This window comes from Hordeum vulgare, chromosome 4H (genome assembly GCF_904849725.1).
Source record: "Hordeum vulgare subsp. vulgare chromosome 4H, MorexV3_pseudomolecules_assembly, whole genome shotgun sequence".
Taxonomy (NCBI): domain Eukaryota; kingdom Viridiplantae; phylum Streptophyta; class Magnoliopsida; order Poales; family Poaceae; genus Hordeum; species Hordeum vulgare.
Window position 1 is genome coordinate 339,250,741 of NC_058521.1, and position 21,694 is coordinate 339,272,434.

Genomic DNA, 21,694 nt, shown 5'->3' on the forward strand with positions numbered 1-21,694 from the left:
TATAGTAACGTGCACAAGTACTGATTAATTTGATGATACTTAATGGTGCTTAATGTAACTTAATGTCTGATATAGTGGAAAGACCGTGCACAAGTTATAGCGCTTAATGTGATGATTAATTTGCATCCACAACTCAGTTATCTTCATTTCTGTATATGCTTTCGGACAAGTACTAATCTTGATGGTGCTGTTAGGTGTCAAAGGCCTTTGTGGTGATGCTATCTGTCTGAAAAAATTCTGCTCATTTATTCAGACCATTAGAATGTGAACTTGTCAATTATAGTGTGTACACATGTTCAGTACTTGTATAAACTACTTGTGGCTTGTGGGCCTTGCGTTCACATTGGGTTGACCAGCTCTCATATGTTGCGTAGCCTTCTCTAGGCTGACCTATCCCTGAAGACTCGGACTGTATCTCAGCATTCTAATCACACCTAAACTAATTATTCTAGTATCGTAACATTTTCATTGAATGATGTATGATATGCTATCCTGTACTTTCTGTGAGGAACATTTAGTGGTCTGAATCAGATAAAATGCACTGATATCAGGGGATCGGTCGTGATAGAGTTGAGCGTATGGAAGCTCGGTTGAAGGAGGATATTTTACGGGAAGCAGAACGGTATGATGGTGCAATAATGGTTATTCATGAAACTGACAATGGTGAGATCTTTGATGCATGGGAAAATGTCAATAATGAAGCTGTTCTGACTCCACTGGAGGTATACAAATGTTTGGACTCTGAAGGCCTTCCAATCAAATATGCACGAGTGCCCATTACTGACGGTAAGGCCCCCAAAAGTTCAGATTTTGATACGGTAGCTTTTAATGTCGCAGCTGCTTGCAAGGATGCTGCTCTTGTATTCAATTGCCAGGTACTACAACTCACCTCTTTGCTGGGCAAGAATTCTATACTTGTTATTTAAGAGAAGTATTGGCTCTTTATATCATAGGCTTCAAAAACTTATATTTGAACATTGTGGTCTTATAGATGGGCAGGGGCAGAACAACTACTGGTACTGTGATTGCTTGCCTGCTCAGACTTCGAATCAATCACGGCAGACCTATTGGAATGCCAGCCATCCAAAATAATCATGAAGATACAACTGATGCTGATTACTCAAGCGGAGAAGAAACAATAGACCACAATGGTCGCTTGAATTCAGAATCATGGAAACCTCACACTTTGACAGAGCTACACCCTAGATTTGATATTAATGACATCCTTCTGTTGCGAAAGATTACAAGGCTATTTGACAACGGGATTGAGTGTAGACAGATTTTAGATACCGTTATTGACAAGTGTTCAGCTTTGCAGAACATTCGCCAAGCTGTTTTGCAATACACAAAGGTGATTAATCAACAAAACATGGAACCAAGAGTTAGGAGAGTCGCATTAAATCGTGGTGCTGAATATTTGGAGAGGTACCTGAAATTAATTGCATTCTCGGCATACCTCGGGAGTGAAGCATTTGATGGTTTCTGTGGGCAAGGAGAAACAAAGATCTCATTTAAAAATTGGCTGCAACAGCGTCCGGAGATCCAAACCATGAAATGGAGCATAAGACTGCGACCTGGGCGTTTTTTCACTGTACCTGTAAATATCTTTCTCTTCTCTCCAAAGCTTCATTTGGGCACTTTGGAGGACATGATGTTACTAAAAACCATTTGCCATCTGCAGGATGAGCATAAAGCGACATGTCAACCTCTGCAAAGTGATGTAACAATGGAAGCCATCGTGAAAGCCCGTAATGGTTCTGTTCTGGGAAAGGGATCCATACTTAAAATGTATTTCTTTCCTGGACAGAGAAGGTCAAGCAGCATGAACTTCCGTGGTACACCACATGTTATCAAGGTATCTAACTGTGCAACTAACCAATGTGAACTCCATATTTGCTCGCTGGATGTATATATAGATCTATCATTTTTGATATCCTTATTTATTTCTGTGAGTTGAACTTCCTATGTTATTCAAACATTCTGACCCGGCAGGGTAGCTAAACTTTTAGTGTAAGAATTCAGGCTTCTATTGAAAAATTTATCATACTAGCTCACACCATGTGCAGTGCTCTATTAGGACGGCAAACTTTTTTTTTTCTGAGGAATCGCTGCTGGGGTGGGGATTGAGACTAGTTCCCCTACCTGAATATACTACTCGAAGCGGATCTGATATACAAAAGGAGCGTTACGTATGCACTTGAAGATAGGTATATCATAGACTTGAGGAGATAGTGAGCTGGGGCTGAACACAGCAGTACTATTTTCTGAAGCTGAAGTCTATGTGTCTATGTATAGTACATAGACAAGTCGGTTGCTAAACCGACAATCGCAGCTCCAGCAGCTACCAGTACAGGCAAGTCTAATTGACTACCTAGCTGTCGGAATCATACTGTCTTAAAGACTAAGAGAGGCTCGGCCGACTTATACTATATTAGCTAATAAAGTAGAAGGCACAAGTGATGCACCGGGTTATGGTTAGGGTGCCTGATCTTCACGAACTGGAGGTGGAGTAGGGAAGAACACGAATAACTCGAGAACTAAGGTGAAATGACAAGCAATCACAAGGGGAACATAAGATCCTCTAGCCAGCCCACACATCAACAACAACAAAGCCTTTAGTCCCAAACAAGTTGGGGTAGGCTAGAGGTGAAACCCATAAGATCTCGTGACCAACTCATGGTTCTGGCACATGGATAGCAAGCTTCCATGCACCCTTGTCCATGGCTAGTTCTCTGGTGATACTCCAGTCCTTCATATCTATCTTTACGGACTCCTCTCATGTCAGACTCGGTCTACGGCGACCTCTTCTAACATTATCAGCATGCTTTAGCCGTCCGCTATGCACTAGAGCTTCTGGAGGCCTGCGCTGAATATGCCCAAACCATCTCAGACGATGTTGGACAAGCTTCTCATCATCCGGCGCTACCCCAACTCTATCTCGTATGTCATCATTCCAGACTCAGTCCTTGTGTGTCCGCACATCCATCTTAACATGCGCATCCCATCCACACCTAATTGCTGCACATGTTGCCTTTTAGTCGGCCAACACTTAGCGTCGTACAACATTGCGAGTCGAACCGCCGTCCTATAGAACTTGCCTTTTAGCTTTTGTGGCACTCTCTTGTCTTAGAGAATGCCAGAAGCTTGGCGCCACTTCATCCACCCGACTTTAATTCGATGGTTCACATCTTCATCGATATCCCCATCCTTTTGCAGCATTGACCCCAAATATCGAAAGGTTGTCCTTTCGAGGCACCACTTGCCCATCCAGGCTAACCTCCTCCTCCTCGTGCCTAGTAGTACTGAAACCGCACTTCATGTAATCGGATTTAGTTCTACTAAGTCTAAAACCTTTCGAATCCAAGGTTTTTCTCCGTAGCTCTAACTTCCCGTTGACCTCCGTTCGACTATCATCAACTAGCACCACATCGTTCGCAAAGAGCATACACCATTGGATATCTCCTTGTGTATGCCTTGTGACCTCATCCATCACCAAGGCAAAAAGACAAGGGCTCAAAGCTGACCCCTGGTGCAGTCCTTTTTTAATCGGGAAGTCATCAATGTCGCCATCACTTGTTCAAACACTTGTCACAACATTATCGTACATGTCCTTGATGAGGGTAATGTACTTTTCTAGGACTTTGTGTTTCTGACATTTCGCGGTATCTTATCATAGGCCTTCTCCAAGTCAACTCACACGTCATATAACCAAAATCTATACAAAAAGGTCCAATTGATCCAACAACTCCAAAAGAAGAAGGTAAAACAAGAGTATATAGTTAGTCCCAAATCCTAAGAGATGGGGGTCTTGCTTCATGGCCTTCACCTGGAGGTGGTCTTGAATTCCTCGGAGTCTTCTCCACGAGGGAGGTCTTGATTCCACTAGGGGAGGGTAGATAAGCAAAGCTCTCTCAGTTTCTTAGTTTATGCTTTGCTAACCCTAGAGGTGAACGTCTTATATATGGTGGGGGAGAAAGAGTAGCTAAGTGGAAGAGTTACGAGGCCCCAAGTTGACTTTACTATGGCAGGTTGAGTCAGAATCTCTAGGGGTTCTGGAATCTCCAGCGTATCATCGGACATACTCTGGGCTATCTAGTAGTGTGTGTATCCTGGGTATCAGAGAGCTGCAAATCCTGGACACTTGGGTCAGCCTGAAGACTTCGGGGTTTCTTCGCGGCAGCCTTCGGTGTTCCAGGGAGCTGCAACAGCTGGCTCAAAGTCTCTGGGCAGGCCTTCTCCTTGTTTTTGACCTTGTCTTGTGATGCCATCTTCTGCTCAATTCCTTCCTTGTTCACCATCACGCCTAATCACACAGTCACATATAGTTCCACCATGACATGGCAACTCATGTTAGACCTTTCAGCCCGAGCATTGATAGTTGTGGATGACACTAGGAGAGTTGGGACAATTTTCGTTGGTTTATTTCTCACACAATGCCATGCCAACCTGAGGGGTTGGGGATACATATTTATAGGCTGCTAGCCAGCCAAGCATATGCTAAGATGCTAGTCTAAGATGCTGCTAAGATGCTAGTCTAAGATGCTATCCTAACTGCCAGTCCTTGGAGGTCAAGGATTCTATCCTAACAGCCACAAGGACCATGTGTTGTAGCCCCACAAAGACCCTAGTATAGAGACTTATCCATCAACTCATTCTCATGAATATTGGAAGGACCTTTGTTAAGGAAAAGAGTTACCTTTTTGTCGTTGATATGTTGGAGAACCTGGAATGGTCCGTCTCCTCTTTGCATGAGTCTGAACTTCCACTCCTTTGGAAATGCTCCTTCCAAAGATATACCCAAACGAAGTTACCTGGTTGGAATATTGGTCCTCGATTGGTTTTGAACTTGACGGCTTGATATTGAACTTGATCAGTGTTGGCCCGTCTCCTCATGTAGTTGCTTCATGTACTCGGAGCGCTTGGTGACATCCAAGTTTGTGCGTTCTCAAAGTGGTGGTGTTTGGGGGTTGAGGCGTGTGAGAGGATTGAAATGTACACCACCTCAAATGGAGTCTTTCGTGTCGTCGAGTGGGTGGAGCGGTTGTAGGCGAACTTGACTTGAGGAATGCACTTGTCCCATGACTTAAAGTTCTTTATCACAACACGTGCTAGGGTTGATCGAGTGCGGTTTATGACTTTCGTTTGACCATCGGTTTGTGGATGGCATTGGTGGAGAATTGGAGCTCGATACCGAGCTTCGCCCACAACGTCTTACAGAAATAGCTCACAAAGTTGACATCATGGTTGGAGACAATAGACTTGGGTATTGATATGGGGCAAGCCGTAGGGTGGCCTGATCTTCACGAATTGGAGGTAGATTGGGGAAGAACACGAAGAATATATGGGAAATCACTAGGAAACCAAGGGGAAACACAAGAGAAACACGTGGATAACTAGTGATGCCAAGGCAACACCCTCTTCTGACCATAGATCCACACAACATGGTTCACGTGGTTTCTTGCAAATCGAGAGGCAAGAATGAGGTGGGAGATCTTCTTCCTTACATCCTAGGGCAAGGAGGGCTTGAATTCCACAAGAGGAATCTTCTTAAGAGGGGGCCTTGATCTCCACTAGGGGAGCCAACTCCATGTAGGAGGAATCCCACATGGGGAGGTACATGACGTAAGCTCTAATGTCTAACCTTGTCTTAGCTAACCCTAGGATGAAGGAGGGGGAGGGTATTTATAGTCTAGCAATGAAAGGGTAAGTGGGAAGTGATACATGGGTTTGGCCTTTTCACTTCACGCATGCAGGACATAGCCGGGCAATCCGGGTGTTGGAGCTGGCGTTGGGCAGACACGAGATGACAGTTGATGGAGACACATGGTTGGACAGTTCGGTCATTGGGTCGTGCGGACTCCGCGGATGGTGAAGATAGGGCCGGATAGTCAGGGGTGAATCCAGCCGGACAGTTCGGGTGCTCGAGGCGGTGGGGGCGCTAGGACCACACTTGTTCGGTATCTGATTGGGGGCGCGTAGATGCCGGATAGGGGTCAGACAGTTTGGGGGCTTGCCCTACTGCTCTCGGTCTGGCCAGGACTTGTTGAATTCAGGTACCCACATCGTCTTCTGCTAGGAGGAACATCCACATGTAGCAGGTGCAGTCGTCAGCGAGCTGCAGGAAATAGTGACAACCACGTGGGTTGCATTGGTCTGCATATGTCACCATTGAGAGGCATCCTCAACCCTGAATTTTGCCTTCTTGCGGGAAGGAGTTCGTTGGTGCTTATGGTGATGTAAACATCGCAGTTGGTCCACATGCTCGAGCTCCGGCAACGCACACCCCATCTTGTTGCGAAACATGTGCCGCGAGTCCACGACGCGTTGACGCAGTTGTGGCGGGCAGCAAGGCACACATGATGAGTGATGTTGAAGGTCACCACATGTAGCGGGTGCGGTCATCAACCAACAGGAAATACCGACGACCCCACGGGTTGTCGGCATGGTTGTTTCGCACACGACGTCGTGCACGAGGTCAAGGCGCCATTCAACCCTGAAGTTCGCCTTCTTAGCGAAAGGAGTTCATCGGTGCTTGGTGGTGATGCAGACATCGCAGAGCTGGTCATACTCAGAGCTCCCACACGCCATCTTGTGGCGAGACATGGGTCGTAGTGCCACGAAGGAGTTGTGGAGTGCAACTAGGTACGCATGGCGAGCGATCTTGAAGCGCACCACATATAGCCGGGTTGACACCATGACAAGGTGATGCTTCTCTGTGTCTTAGATGTGAGGGATTCCTCGGTTGATGTGGTTGATGGTGCCATTTTCGTCCAGCTGCCCATGCTCATGATGCTTTTTTTTTGAACCGGGCAACCCCCTTTCCATTACTCACATAACGAAAATACAAAGTTCAAAGTCGTAAAAGGAAACCAGAAAAGGGGTGCGAGTTCAGAGCATTCTTGGGAAACCTACACATAGACACTTGTCATCGAGCAGCCTATCGCAGGGCAAAAACCCAAGAACACCCATATCACGCACAAACCATCTAAATAGTTTTAGGAGAACAGTAAGTAGAAACAACACAGGTCATCGCCTGAAATCACTCCACGCAGGGAGGCCACCAGCAAACCACTAAGTACCACCAGCTACACCCATCAACAATCCTCCTTCGGGGCCGCACAGATCCTCAGCATGTTCGATGCGTTCCTCTTCAGCATCTTCGCCCCCCGCTCCATCGCCAGTTTATCTTCCCCTGTTAGTAGCCCTGCCCAATATGTCAGGAATCCACAAGCAGAATAAACCACATCAAAAGGGGATCCCAACTTCTTTTTTTCAAACGTCGCGCGATTGCGGCAATTCCACAATGCCCAACAAATAGCAGCCAAACCACAAGTATAGAACCTAACGTCATTAGGCATATAGGCAAAGCACCAAGCATAAAATTGCCAAAGATTATCAGGACCATTACTGGTCCCAAGCATACACCCCACTGTTCTCCATACCACTCTAGCAATAGGGCAAGAAAAGCACAAGTGTTGTGAAGTCTCCCTTTCTGAACAAAAGGAGCATCTAGGGTTACCTTTCCATTTCCTCCTACTCATCACATCTCGTGTTAGAATAGCATCTTGAAAAAGCTGCCATAAAAAAATTTGAATCTTAAGAGGCAACTTTGCACTCCAGATCCATCGGAAATCACATCCAGCAATATTATTCTCCAGATGTTCATTTACAGATTTAGTAGAAAACCTTTTTCCACCCCCAAACTTCCATCTAATCTGGTCTGGATCATCAGGAGCTTGGAGATGGTTGGTTTGCTCTATATCGAGGTACCACCCCTCTAGATGCTCGATCATCCGCAGTTCCAAGAAATGCCTTTGCCCGTGGGTCTTCCTGTTGCATGCCCTCGTTGTCCTGTAGGCTTGGGTGAGGAGTGCCTGTGCCTTACCTGGATTTGTGGCAGTCCTTTGCCCAATGCTCAAGGCGTCTATAGTTGCGGCATCTCTCATGGTCGTCATCCTAGGTGCCCTCTTGGCAGCAGTGCTGCCACCCGCTGCTCGGCTTGGGGAGTCCTCTTCGCCCCGCCTTTGCTTCATCCGGGTGAGCCACAGTTCCTCAATGAAGTAGAGGTGTAGAGATTGCTGCCAAACATGATCGGCCGATCCAACTTGGGTGACAGCTAGTACTCCCTCTGTCCAAAAGTGTTGGGCACCTAAGAGAATCCAAGAATTCCAAAAGTATTAGTCGTAGTTGTAATTAATATCCCTCGTAATCTATGCATCCTCTCGACTCTCATGCAACCCCTTTAACCTCTTGGCTCCCTTTTCCATGCATTCATATCTCAATCCTTCCATTCTCATGCATGCACAATTAAATATTTCTTCCAGTTGTCTTTTTGAGGGCACACGATAGGCTCGTTTTCACAACCTTAAACAAAACACTAGCCTATCACAGTGCGTCTTGGTCGTGGTGCAACTCCTTGAATGCCCTATGCACCTGGACGAAGGGAGTAGTGGTCATCAATAGTCTTGAGCCGCTCGTCACCTCTTCAATTGAGAGCAACGACATCGAGGAAACTCTTGATTGACAACGCAATATGTGAATACTTCTGGGGAACTACACGTAGCAACTTCTCAATGCCCTTTGTTCGTCGACGTGATCAGTGTGGATGGTTAGCGAACTCATGAGGCTGGAGAGGAAGAGCGCAAAGTTTTTGACTCTCCCTGTTGTGGAAAGTGAGCAGCTCCCACCCCCGGTGCAACTTCTGCATCGTGGACTTGCGGACGTGATTTTTTCAAGTATGAATCACATGGATCACCTCCCAAGCTTCCTTGGTTGTTCTCTTACCGTCAGGGTGCAGATCATCTCCAATTGCACCATGCTGAGGATGGCCTCAACCACCATATGATCTACTAGTCAGGCAACGCCACCAAATTTGACTCATAGTTGTTCCGATTGGCTGTGGGAATGGCGCACCGCAAACTTCTTTTATCACATGTTGGATGACCACCTCTGGAATGTGTGTTGTCGGCGCCTTGGCTGCATGGAAGTGGAAAGACAATGATAGGCGTGCCGCTATGGGCTTACGACTGATGGTGGATCTAACATCATCCTAGGTCAAAATCTAGCGTAGTTGAGGTATGGACGCCACGAGTAGACCACACCAATGAGTTCATAAAGTGAAATTGGAGATGATGTTAACCATGGTAGAGCTGTTGTTGTCGATGTCACGAAGCTCTTGGTTCCCCAATCTTCCATGGGTTAGAAGAATGGAAGGCCAAATGGAGACATCCAAATCGCTTCGGGTTGGCCAGTCCCAAGATGGTCAGACATCATCACCTTGATTGATGCTAATGCACTACCACAACCTAGAAGTCAGGGGGCAATTGATGAAGATGTGTGTGCAACCTTCTGACTTGTGCCCACACCTCGGGCAGGCGGCGTTGGCTTTGTGTTGACGGAGTAAGAGCCAAGTAAAGACATTGATCTTGTTTGGAACGCTTGAGGCCCAAATATAGTCCGGGCCTTTGTGATCATCATGAAGTAAAAGGTTGTATGCATGCTTGGTGGAGAAGGCTACTAGTTTTGCTAATAGCCATCATACTTGTTGATGACCATGTAACCCCGTTGAGCTCTGCTCTTAGTATTAGCATTTTCTTTTCTGCTAATAACAACCAAGTAACGTGTACATGTCCACGTCTTGGAGTAGTTTTTGGGTAGTTAGATCCGACGCTGCATGGGCTTCGTGGGATGGCACGAAATCAGTGCATGCAGCGTCTTTGTAGCTGCGTTCAGGTGGATGTGGGATGGCACATCCGGAATACCTGGTCGCTAGCTAGCTTTACTCCTTTCAGTTGAGATCCAAGTTGTAGTACTGGACTGAATAATAGAGGAAACCGAAAAGGCTGCATCAGTTGTACGCAGCGCAAATACTCTCTGTCTTTGTGTGTGTTCATACCAACGAGAGAGAGAGAGAGCTGAGAGGAGAGAACCACCGATCTTGCAACTACAATTGGCATCAGAGCCTTGTTGTGATCATGTCGGGACAAGCGGGATCACGGACGCCGCAGCGCTCTGGTTCACGCCGGAGGAACACCCCATCACCGGTGGGCGCGAGCTGGTCATCCATGAGTGGGTGGTCAGAGATGGGGGGGGGGGGGCGGCGACGCGATTCCGATGCTGACTTGGACGAACTACGTCGAGTGGTCAATCCTCGTGCGGCTGTGGGAGGCCGTGGAGGCGGGCGACGCAGATCACCCTGATGATCGTGCCGCGTTGGGCGTCATCCTCCGTGGCGTCCCACCGGAGATGCTGCGGACGCTGGCGGCTAAGGACTCCGCCAAGGAAGCGTGGGACACCATCAAGACACTTCGCATGGGCATCGAGCGCATACGCGAGTCACGGGCTCAGGCGCTGCGTCGTGACTTCGGAAATCTCTCTTTCAAGGAGGGAGAGACAATGAAGGACTTCGCGCTCCGCCTCACTGGCCTGATCAGCGACCCGCAACAGCTCGGTGACGACATTGGTGAGCTCAAGGCGGTGAGAAAATTCCTGTGTGTGGTGTCGCCTCGCTACGCCCAAGTGGCTATCTCCATAGAGACTCTTGTTGATCTCAAGTCGCTGACAATTGAGGAGTTGGCCGGCCGGTTCCTTGCCATTGAGGAGCGCCTCGACCCCGACACCGGCGGCAAGCTGCTCCTCACAGAGGAGTGGCACGAGCGGGAAAGGCGGCGGCAACCCGACGAGGGATCGTCTGGCGCCGGGAACAAAGGCGGTAAGGGGAAACCCAAACCAAGGCCTCCCGGCAGCAGCGGGAACACGCAACAGTCCGGCGGTGGCCCAAAGCGCAAGGGTAAATGCCACAACTGTGGTATATGGGGCCACTGGGCGCGGGAGTGTCGCAACAAGAACAAGAAGGAGCGCCATGAGGAGGCAAACGTGGCGCAAGCCGAAGAGGTCGAGGAGTCATGACTGCTGATGGCGGTGCTCGACGTGTCGGAGATCACTATCGCAGCTCTGCAAGCCGTCTTCCTCAACGAGGAAAAAGTGGTGCCCAAGGACGTCAGCGATGGCTCTTGGTACGCGGACACAGGGGCCAGCAGCCACATGAGACAGTGTGCGACACTGTCCGCTTCGGATATGGATCAGTCGTCGAGATATGCGGCAAAGGAACCGTACTGTTTGAGTGCCTCACCGGCGATCAGCGTGTACTCTCCGAGGTATATTACATTCCCCGTCTTCAGAGTAACATTGTTTCGCTCGGACAACTAGATGAGAAGGGCTGCGAGATCATTATCAAGGGCAGCGTTCTTGCGATCTTTGATCAAGAGGGACGGTTGCTGGCGCGTGTGAAGCGTTCGACAAATCGTCTGTACAAGCTGAACCTACACCGAGCTGAACCGGTGTGCCTGCTGTCCAAAGGAGGCGACCTGGCGTGGCTGTGGCATGCACGTTTTGGGCATCTCCACTTCCGTGCATTGCGTGCCATGTCAAGGAAGAAGATGGTGCGTGGGATTCCTGACGTGGATCATGTTGGGGAGTATTGTGATGGCTGCATGCTCGGGAAAAACATTGACTGCCCTTCCCTCAAGCTGCAGCGTATCGTGCAAAGGCATCTCTGGAGCTCGTACACTCAGACTTGTGCGGTCCGATCTCTCCGCCAACACCGGGAGGTAGAAATTATTTCTTGTTAATTGTGGATGATTACTCTCGTACATGTGGATTGAGGTACTCAGGACAAAGAGTGAGGCTTTTGCTTTCTTCAAAAAAGTGAAAGCAGCAGTAGAGACTAGAATCAGCAGTAAGCTGCTTGCGTTCCGCTCGGATCGCGGTGGCGAGTCAACTCCACAGTGTTCGTCGAGTACTGCAACGAGCGTGGCATCAAGCACTTCACGACGGCCCCGTACATGCCGCAGCAAAACGGGCTTGTCGAGCGCCGTAATCAAACGGTGGTCGAGATGTCGAGGTGTATTCTGAAGAGTATGAAGGTGCCCGCTGTATTCTAGGGAGAGGCCGTCAAGGCGGCCTTATACGTCCTCAACAGATCGCCGACACAGAGCCTCGACGGGGTGACTCCGTATGAGCTGTGGCATGGCAAGAAGCCGAGCGTGGCTCACCTGCGCATCTTCGGGTGTCACGCACACGTGAAGAAGCTTGGACCCGGGATCAACAAGCTGGCGGACAGATCGACGCCCGGCGTCATGATGGGGTACGAGGAAGGTGTCAAGGCCTACCGTATCTATGACCCCGTCGCCAAGAAACAGCTCGTGTCACGTGAAGTTTTGTTTGAGGAAACACGTCCATGGAACTGGACAGCTGAAGCAGCAAAAGAAAGTACACCATCAGGTGTGTTCACGGTGGTTTATACCACTGAGCCGGGAGTCACGATGACTGACTGTGGCTCAAGCTCGCCGTGGCCAGCATCAGCGGAGATGGCACCGGGCATGCCGGAGCCATTCACGCCACCAGTACAGTTTGTGTCGCCGCCATCTTGCGATGACGCACTGGACACGGACAGTGGGCACCCGCGCTACCGGCGTGTGTCGAATGTCTATGACACCACTAAGGAGACCACTGGGGAGATCGACTACATCGACTTCTTTGATGACGAACTACATCGACTTCTTTGATGACGAGCAGCAGCAAGCGGGCCTCTTCTTCCTGGCCGTCGAGGAGTCGGCAAGTGTTGAGGAATTACTCTCTGATCACGCTTGGCGCAAGGCAATGGAGGAGGAAATGGGCTCGATCGTCGACAACCAAACTTGGGAACTCACATCTCTTCCCATGGGGCACCGCGCCATTGGGTTAAAGTGGGTTTTCAAGGTGAAAAGAGATCCTGCCGGCAACTACCTGAAGCATAAAGCGCGGCTGGTGGCAAAGGGGTACTCTCAGCGACAGGGGGTGGACTTTGAAGAAGTTTTCGCTCCTGTGGCTCGCATGGAGACAGTGCGGCTGCTCCTCGCTCTCGCCGCGCACGGTGGATGGCAGGTACACCACATGGATGTTAAATCCGCTTTTCTGAATGGTGATCTTGCAGAGGAAGTATATGTGCAGTAGCCTCCGGGTTTTGTCAATGATGGCAGTGAACAAAAGGTTATGTGTCTTCGCAAGGCGTTGTACGGATTGAAACAGGCGCCCCGGGCCTGGTATGCGAAGCTCGACGCATCACTGATTGCTTTGGGGTTCAAGAGAAGCCCTCTGGAACATGCAGTGTATCGGAGAGGAGATGCTAAGTCATTCCTGCTCATAGGTGTCTATGTAGATGACCTGATCATTACCGGTACAAGCATAGGCGACATCAAGCTCTTCAAGGCCGAGATGCAGCGACTGTTCAAAATGAGCGACCTCGGACTCCTCTCATATTACCTGGGCATCAAGGTTGAACAACGCAATGGTGAGATCAAGCTGAGTCAGTGCAGCTATGCGAAGAAGATCTTGGAGATGGCAAAAATGATTGGATGCAACCCCTCTGCCACACCAATGGAGACTCGTCTCAAGATCAAGAAGAAAGACGGGAGTGAGGCTGTTGATGCATCACTCTACAGAAGTGTGATTGGCAGCCTACGGTACCTGGTCAATACTAGGCCGGACATTGCCTTTGCAGTAGGCATTGCCAGCCGGTATATGGAGGTCCCAAGCAAGAATCATTGGATAATTGTCAAGCAGATTCTAAGGTACATTCAGGGCACACTTGGATATGGTTGCTGCTACAAGAGAGATGAAAAAGGGGCTGTGTTGACAGGCTACACCGACAGTGATCTCGCCGGCGACTTGGATGACAGAAAGAGCACCTCGGGTGTCCTTTCTATGCTTGGGAAGAACACTGTCACATAAAGCTCACAAAAGCAAAAAAGTTGTGGCAGTATCGTCCTGCGAAGCTCAGTATGTCGCGGCGGCGAGTGGTGCTTGTCAGGGAGTTTGGCTTAGTCGTCTACTTGCAGAGATGGTTGGGCAAGCTCCGGCAAAGTTCATGCTGATGGTTGACAACAAATCAGCCATTGCATTGAGCAAGAATCCGGTGCATCATGATCGTAGCAAACACATTGACATAAAGTACCACTACATCAGGTCATGCATCGAGGAGGGAAAAACTGATGTTGAACACATTGGAACTGACGGACAACTTGCAGATTTGCTCACAAAGGCACTCGGCAGGGTCAAGTTCATTGAGATGGGACAGAAGCTGGGTGTGGTGGAGATCAAATCTGTTCAACGGGCTTAAGGGGGTGAATGATGACCATGTAACCCGTTGAGCTCTTCTCTTAGTATTAGCATTTTCTTTTCTGCTAATAACAACCAAGTAACGTGTACATGTCCACGTCTTGGAGTAGTTTTCGGGTAGTTAGGTCCGGCGCTGCATGGGCTTCGTGGGATGGCACGAAATCAGTGCATGCAGCGTCTTTGTAGCTGCGTTCAGGTGGATGTGGGATGGCACGTCCGGAATACCTGGTCGCTAGCTAGCTTTACTCCTTTCAGTTGAGATCCAAGTTGTAGTACTGGACTGAATAATAGAGGAAGCCGAAAAGGCTGCATCAGTTGTACGCAGCGCAAATACTCTCTGTCTCTGTGTGTGTGTTCATACCAACGAGAGAGAGAGAGCTGAGAGAAGAGAACCACCGATCTTGCAACTACACTTGTGTTAATGCTATTTCCACTTTCTCAGAAGAATTTCCTAAAATTTATGTTCATTTTTGCCTCGTTGGTCAACGCAACAACAACAATAACAACAAAGCCTTTCAGTCCCAAGCTGATTATTTTCGTGAACGAAAAGATAGCGATGCTATTTTTTTGGACGGAAAGAACAACGATATTAGGAAAATATGATATCTGCGTTCCAAGCTGATTATTCTTAGAACTACATCCTGAATCTTTGGATTACGAACTCACCTTGTTTATGGAGGTGCATGACACGTGAAACCGCTTGTTAATCTGTGCTACTGTACTAGTTATTTCTTAAAAAAGCCAAGTTCATTTTAGAAATACATGGCTACTTACATTCTTTAAAAATATTGAATTTTAACCATGTCAACCTCAGGTGGATGGATACCCTGTGTATAGCATGGCAACACCAACTGTTGATGGAGCTAGAGAAGTTCTGTCGTATTTGGGCTGTAAGGATACAACTGGACGAGACATTATTCAGAAGGTGGTCATCACAGATCTTAGGGAGGAAGTGGTAGTTTACATCAAGGGAACACCGTTTGTTTTGAGAGAGTTAGATCAACCTTTTGATACACTGAAGCATGTGGGCATAAGTGGTCCAATGGTGAGTAGCTCCTCCAATATTCGCCTATTCGTTTTGTTTTTTTTTGCAATCCTAAAATTCTATCATATGCAGGTAGAGAACATAGAGGCAAGGCTGAAGGAGGATATACTTTCTGAAGTTAAAGAGCTAGAAGGTCGGCTGCTTCTGCATCAAGAAGAATTTAACGCAGCCACAAATCAATGCAGTGTATTAGGTTACTGGGAGCACATAGATCTGGAGGACGTAATGACACCGGCTGAAGTGTACAACACATTGAGGGATCAGGGGTATTGTATTGACTACAAAAGGGTACCTCTGACCAGGGAAAGAGAAGCATTAGCTGCTGATGTTGATTCAATACAGTCATCAATCAATGAGTATGCACCCTTATCCACAAATTCATATAGCTTGATGACTTCTGTTGATCAGTTGCGGGATATAAGAATCACTGTTGCTTCTTTACAGATCTTCTAGGTACTATCTCTTTATTTCACACACGGGATATGGTGGTGTTGCTTATGCAATGGCCATTACATGCCTCAGACTTGGTGCAGATGCAAAGTTTGTCATGGAACAAACAGCAGAAACACACTTCGTATCAAGTTCTCTTACAAAAAGTGTATCTGTGAAAACCTTCACTGACATAGCCCTCAGGCAGGGGGACTACCGTGACATACTAAACCTTACTAGAGCACTAATACATGGTCCTAAAAGCAAAGAAGAGGTTGACAAAGTTATTGACAGGTATTATACTAGCATGAAATGTGGCCTTTACTTGAGCTACCGTCCATATGAATTTTTAAAATTGTAGTTGTGCAGTACCTGGAAAGTTACTAAGTTAGCAGTTGGTTTAGCCCATGTTATGATGGTAAATCATTTTTCTAAGCACTGATTTCTCCTATGAAGATGTGTTGGTGCTGGGGATTTGCGGGAGGATATTCTGCAATACAGGAAGGCATTGCGAGATTGTTCACATGATGATGATGATGACGAGGCACGGTCATATCTCATGGATATGGGGACTAAAGCTTTGAGGTATGTATAATTTGGTTTAACTCAAGGGGTTTTCTGTCACATGACACTCTTTTATTCCTAGCATCTTTAGTTCTTCATACTTGGTATAAGATATTCAAGACCAAGTGCATGCTTTTGTTCTATCTGATTATATATATTTTTTAACTTATCTCACATCACTGATGTTTATTTTTGACGGACACTAAACATCAGTGAAGTATTATTTCTTAGGTATATTGCTTGGTATAGCAAGGACAGTACATGTGTTTCAGTTTGCTCTTTGTCGATACCTTAAGGAAGCATAATAGGACTCTCAGTGTTTCCTTGCTTTGCGACACTTGACATTGTTATTAAACTTAGATTTTTTTGGTCCTTATAACAAAGAAACAACTAATTTTAGAAATGCCGCTGAGAACACCCAATTGATTGCCATGTGGTGGTTGTTTACAATTTGCAACATATCACTAACAAGATCAAGAAGGTTTTATTCAGGTACAAATGATCATTTATGTTAGAAAAGAAATGCTTTTTCTTCTTCTAAGAGTTAGTACAAGAAATTGTTTTCCTTCAAAAGAGAACCATTGGATTGATGATATTTTTGGGCTGAATTGATTGCTCCTCCCTCTCGTTATTTTGGGCTGAATTGATTGCTTGGTGTTTAAAGAAAGATTATATAAAAAACAGGTACAACGCCTATGTCGTCGGACATTGACGTCATTCTTCGCGGCCCGGTGAGTTTTGATGGTACTAACTACACTGAGTTCGTTGACTTCTTTCACATTCATATGCGTGGCATTTGCTTCTGGTGAGGTCTCCCGTCCACCGCATCCACTTCTTCCTGTGGCTCCTACTCCGTTGACACCACCGGCTCTTGCCGCGGATACTCCTCAAACTGCTAAGGACGGTGCTAAGCTTGCTAATGAGACCGTGGTTCGTGCTTATGAGCAGTAGGTTTTGGCCTATGAGGAGGCTCTTCCCTCTTATCGTAACGTTATCTCTATGGTTTGGTGCTTATACTCCTGCTGTGGCTGTTCTCACTTCCAGTGTTCTGCCTCAGTTTGTCTCTAAGTTTACGGGCCTTGCTATCGTTTTCGAGACGTGGACATGTTTTTGCAAGCATTCCCTTTAGTGATGCGTTACACCTGTCTGTGGTTCGTCAGGAGCATGCTCTTTAATAGGGTGACTCCACTGTTGATGATTCCTACGAATGGAGTTCTGCTATCTAGCGCCGGCTTGACTCTTTTCGCTGCTGGTTGTCGTACTTGCCATTGTTGCCAAGCTGTGGGGTGAGACTTGGAGTTCAATCGTGTCTACGAGTTCTTGTCCCAGCTTCATAAGGAGTTTGAGCCACGACGTGCTAAGTTGTTTGCTCGTGGCTGTATTTCGTGAGATTCGGGCGGAGGAGACTCGCCTTCGTGGGGCAGGTTTACTTGATGTTCTCTTTGTGCTGGAGCTCTTGCTACGCCGTCTACTACAACGACTTGTTTCCGCTCCGGTGCTCAGCCCCTCCTCTTGGTTCTTGAAGAAGCGACATCTATGTCAGGCGCGCACAATAACTTCAGGGATTTGTGCTTCTATCCTGACCCCTTCAGCAGTGTCCTTGACTCTGCAAGACATTGTGTGACTTAAGCATTTGCTTGCAGCTTTGGGTTCTTCAACAGGTTCTATCGGTCTTGCTGCTGCTGACTCTTCTAGCTCACAGAGACCACCCTCTTCATAGTTAGGAGCACAATACAAAAGCTCTGCTTGGTTTTGTCCGTCTCTATGATTTTTCTTTTGCTGCCATCACATCTAGTCTAGTATGTGCTTTCTAGTTTTATATATATTTTCCGCTGCGTCCATCAAGTCCGTTGATCTTTTTCATGTTTCTCATTTCATGCGAGTCCACCCTACCTTTATCCGCCAGCCTTTTGTCCTTGTCATTTCTATAGGATTTTTGTGGCTTCTTTTTGGATTACCGATCTACACCGCCGAGCTTCTTTCCCCGCCGGTTTTCTTGGGCTATGCGATGTTATGACCGGTACTACGTACCAACGGAGGAGGCCCAGTGGGCAGGATTAGTACGGGCTTAGCCCAAGTTATCTTAGTTATCTTAGAGTCCAAGTTATCGAGATTATATAAACCGATGTAAACAACTCTTTTGGAATTAAGCAACAAGACAATTCTATTGCCTGGCTCCCAGAGGAGCCGGAACCCTAACCCTAGCCGCCGCCTTCTCTACTCGCCGGCGCCTCCTCCCTGCGCTGAGACGGCGCAGTCGCGCCGGCTGCGGTGCCCTCGTCTCCTCCAAACCCCCTCCTATCCTTATAACCTAAGGCAGAGGCCTGGTAGAGCCCTAGCTCCTACCAATTTGGTATCAGGTAGCTTAGGTGCGATCATGTCTTCGCCGCCGCCCACCCCAAGCCTCCCGCTACCGATCGCCACCACTGCCCCGCCGGCCACCACGGTCGGCGCCCCTTCCCTGCCGGTGACGGTCGCCTTCGCCGCGCCGGTTCCCACCGTCTTCACACCGGAGGAACTCACCGGAGTGCTCCGCGATCTCGCCACCGCGGTCCAGGGCATCTGCCTCTACTTGGCCGGGCCCTACGGGCCGCCGCCAGCCGCGCTACCCATCACGGCCACCGGGCCGCTGCTCCTGTCGTGGCAACCACCGTGGGCGCCGGCCTCCGCGGCGCTCGCTGGGCCGCTGCAGCCCCAGCTGCAGATGCAGCCACCTCCCGCCTAAAACCCACCCTGGCCGCAGTGGCCGTCGCCGACTCTCGCTACCACCGCCGCGTTTGTTCCGCCCCCGCCGTAGCTGCAGGCGGCCCCGCCAACCCACTTTGGGCCGGCTACTACCGTGCCGGTGGGAGTCCCGATCAACCAGGTCGTCCCCGCCGCCGGTCTATACGATGGCCTCCGACCAGCCGGGTCCTCCAACTCCGCTTGTCCTTACACCGGCCTTGACGGGCAGTCGTTCCACAGGGGACCCCACGTGTCCACCGTTCCAGCGCCGCTCCACACCGCCGTACCGTACGGCCACGGCGGTCATACTCAGACACCGCCGCGCTTCACTAAGCTCGACTTCGCCACCTACAACGGCACCGAGGACCCCCTCAACTGGCTCAACCAAAGTGACCAGTTTTTCCGGGGCCAACGGACCCTGGCGTCCGAGCGCACCTGGCTCGCTTCGTATCACCTCCGAGGCGCCGCCCAGACGTGGTATTACGCTCTAGAACAGGACGAGGGCGGCATGCCCCCTTGGGAGCGTTTCCGCGAGCTCTGCCTCCTCCGCTTCGGGCCCCCAATCCAAGGGAGCCGGTTGGCGGAGCTAGGCCGCCTTACCTTCACCTCCACGGTGCAGGACTTCGCCGACCGCTTCTAGGCCCTGGCATGTCACGCGCCCGGCGTGTCGGCTCGTCAACGAGCTGAGCTCTTTGTGGGCGGACTGCTGGACCACATCCGCGTGGACGTCGAGCTTCGATGACCGCAAGACCTCCAGACGGCCATGTATTGAGCCCGAGCCTTCAAGCGTTGCACACAGGCCCTTCAGCAGGCGGCCTCGACCCACGGTGTCCGACAGCCAGGCCGGCCGGCCCAGACCGCACCGCCACCAGGCCGGCCGCCCTCGGGTCCTATGGCAGCCCCCGCTTCGTTCGCGCCACGAGCCTTCCGTCGACTGACCCCGGCCGAGCAGCGCGAGCGCCCTTGCCAGGGGGCTTTGCTACAACCGCGACGAGCCCTACGTACCGGGCCATGTATGCCCGCGCCTGTTCTACTTGGAGACGGCTGACTACGTCGAGGAGGACACCGCCAGTCCGCCACCGACGGGCCCGGTGACTTGCCCGTCCCAGTTGCGGCTGACGCGGCCCCGACGCCCGCCCCGGCGACGGCTCTCGTGGTATCCCTAAACGCGCTCGCTAGCATTTGGGACGAGCGGACTATGCTCTCGCCGTTGATGATTAACGGCGAGCGCCTGGTGGCCCTCCTGGATACGGGCTCCACACACAACTTCCTGCCCGAGTCGACAATGTGCCGCTTAGCACTCCAGTCGACGGGAGGGGAGCAACTCCGGGTCATCGTGGCTAACGGCGACCACCTCCGGTGCCATGGGATCGCCCGGGACGTGTCGGTCATCATCGGCGACGAGCACTTCACCATCACGTACGCCGACATCGATCTTGGCTGCTTCGACTTCATCCTCGGCGTCGACTTCTTGCGGACCCCCCATTCTCTGGGATTTCGACGCCATGACGCTGACTTTCTGGCGCATGGGGCGTCGCATCCAGTGGGCGGGCGTGGGTGGCGCCTCCCCAGCGACGCCGCAGCTTCAGCTGACCGCGACTGACAAAGGGCCTGAGCACCCCCTGTTGGATCACCTCTTACAGCAGCACAGCGACCTCTTTGCCGAGCCTCAGGGCCTTCCGCCAGCCCGGATGTATGACCACCGCATTCATCTCCTACTGGGCACAGCGTCGGTTGCGGTGCGGCCCTACCGCTACCCCCAGTTGCAGAAGGACGAGCTGGAGCGGCAGTGCGCGCTCATGCTCGCCTTGGGCATCATCCGGATCTCCACGTCGCCGTTTTCGGCGCCGGTCCTTCTCGTCTGCAAGTCGGACGACACGTGGTGCTTCTGCATCGACTACCGTGCCCTAAACGCCCTGACGCTCAAGGACAAATTTCCTATCCCGGTCGTCGACGAGCTCTTGGACGAGCTACATGGGGCGTGCTTCTTCACCAAGCTCGACCTTCGTTCGGGCTATCACCAGGTGCGGATGCATCCGGACGATACCGCCAAGACGGCGTTTCAGACACATCATGGCCACTTTGAGTTCTTGCTGATGCCTTTTGGCCTCTCTAGCGCTCCGACGACCTTTCAGGCCTTGATGAACGACGTCGTCCGCCCCTACTTGCGCCGGTTTGTGCTCGTCTTCTTTGATGACATTCTTATCTACAACGCTTCTTGGGCAGAGCACCTTCAACACGTCGCCATCGTCTTCAACGAGCTTTGCGCGCATCATCTTCATCTTAAGCGCTCGAAGTGCTCGTTTGGCACGCCTTCAGTCGCCTACCTCGGCCACGTCATCTCGACCGAGGGTGTGGCTATGGACTCCGACAAGGTGGCGGCCCTCGCGGCCTGGCCAACGCCACACTCGCCGCGGGCTCTCCGCGGTTTCCCGGGCCTCGCGGGGTACTACCGGAAATTTATTCGGGAGTTCGGCCTCATCGCGTCCCCGCTCACACGTCTGTTAGGACGCGACGCCTTCGCCTGGGATGCGGAGGCAACGGAGGCGTTCGAGGCTCTCAAGCAGGCCCTGTCCTCCAGATGCCCGACTTCGACCAGCCATTTATGGTGGACTGCGACGCCTCCGGTGTGGGGTTCGGCGCCGTCCTTCATCAGGGCGACGAGCCGCTTGCCTTCTTCAGCAGGCCTTTCGCCGCGCGTCATCATAAGCTCGCGGCCTATGAGAGGGAGCTCATTGGCTTGGTGCAGGCCGTACGCCACTGGCGGCCATATCT

The 21,694-nt window shown here is 50.1% G+C and overlaps 1 protein-coding gene across 2 annotated transcripts in view; it reads left to right on the forward strand.

Annotated features, from left to right (window-relative positions):
- Window positions 1–21,694, forward strand: part of LOC123448588 (paladin) — a 48,537-nt gene that overhangs the window by 20,316 nt on the left and 6,527 nt on the right. Inside the window, exons 12-19 of one of the 2 annotated variants that reach the window (XM_045125542.1) lie at window positions 552–875; window positions 992–1,597; window positions 1,682–1,855; window positions 14,972–15,202; window positions 15,275–15,558; window positions 15,647–15,925; window positions 16,088–16,216; window positions 16,880–16,926. In XM_045125542.1, the coding sequence (XP_044981477.1) occupies window positions 552–875; window positions 992–1,597; window positions 1,682–1,855; window positions 14,972–15,202; window positions 15,275–15,558; window positions 15,647–15,925; window positions 16,088–16,216; window positions 16,880–16,907 (2,055 nt within the window). In that variant the 3' untranslated portion in view covers window positions 16,908–16,926. The remainder of the gene's footprint in view (window positions 1–551; window positions 876–991; window positions 1,598–1,681; window positions 1,856–14,971; window positions 15,203–15,274; window positions 15,559–15,646; window positions 15,926–16,087; window positions 16,217–16,879; window positions 16,927–21,694) is intronic. The other variant, XM_045125540.1, reaches the window with a different exon arrangement.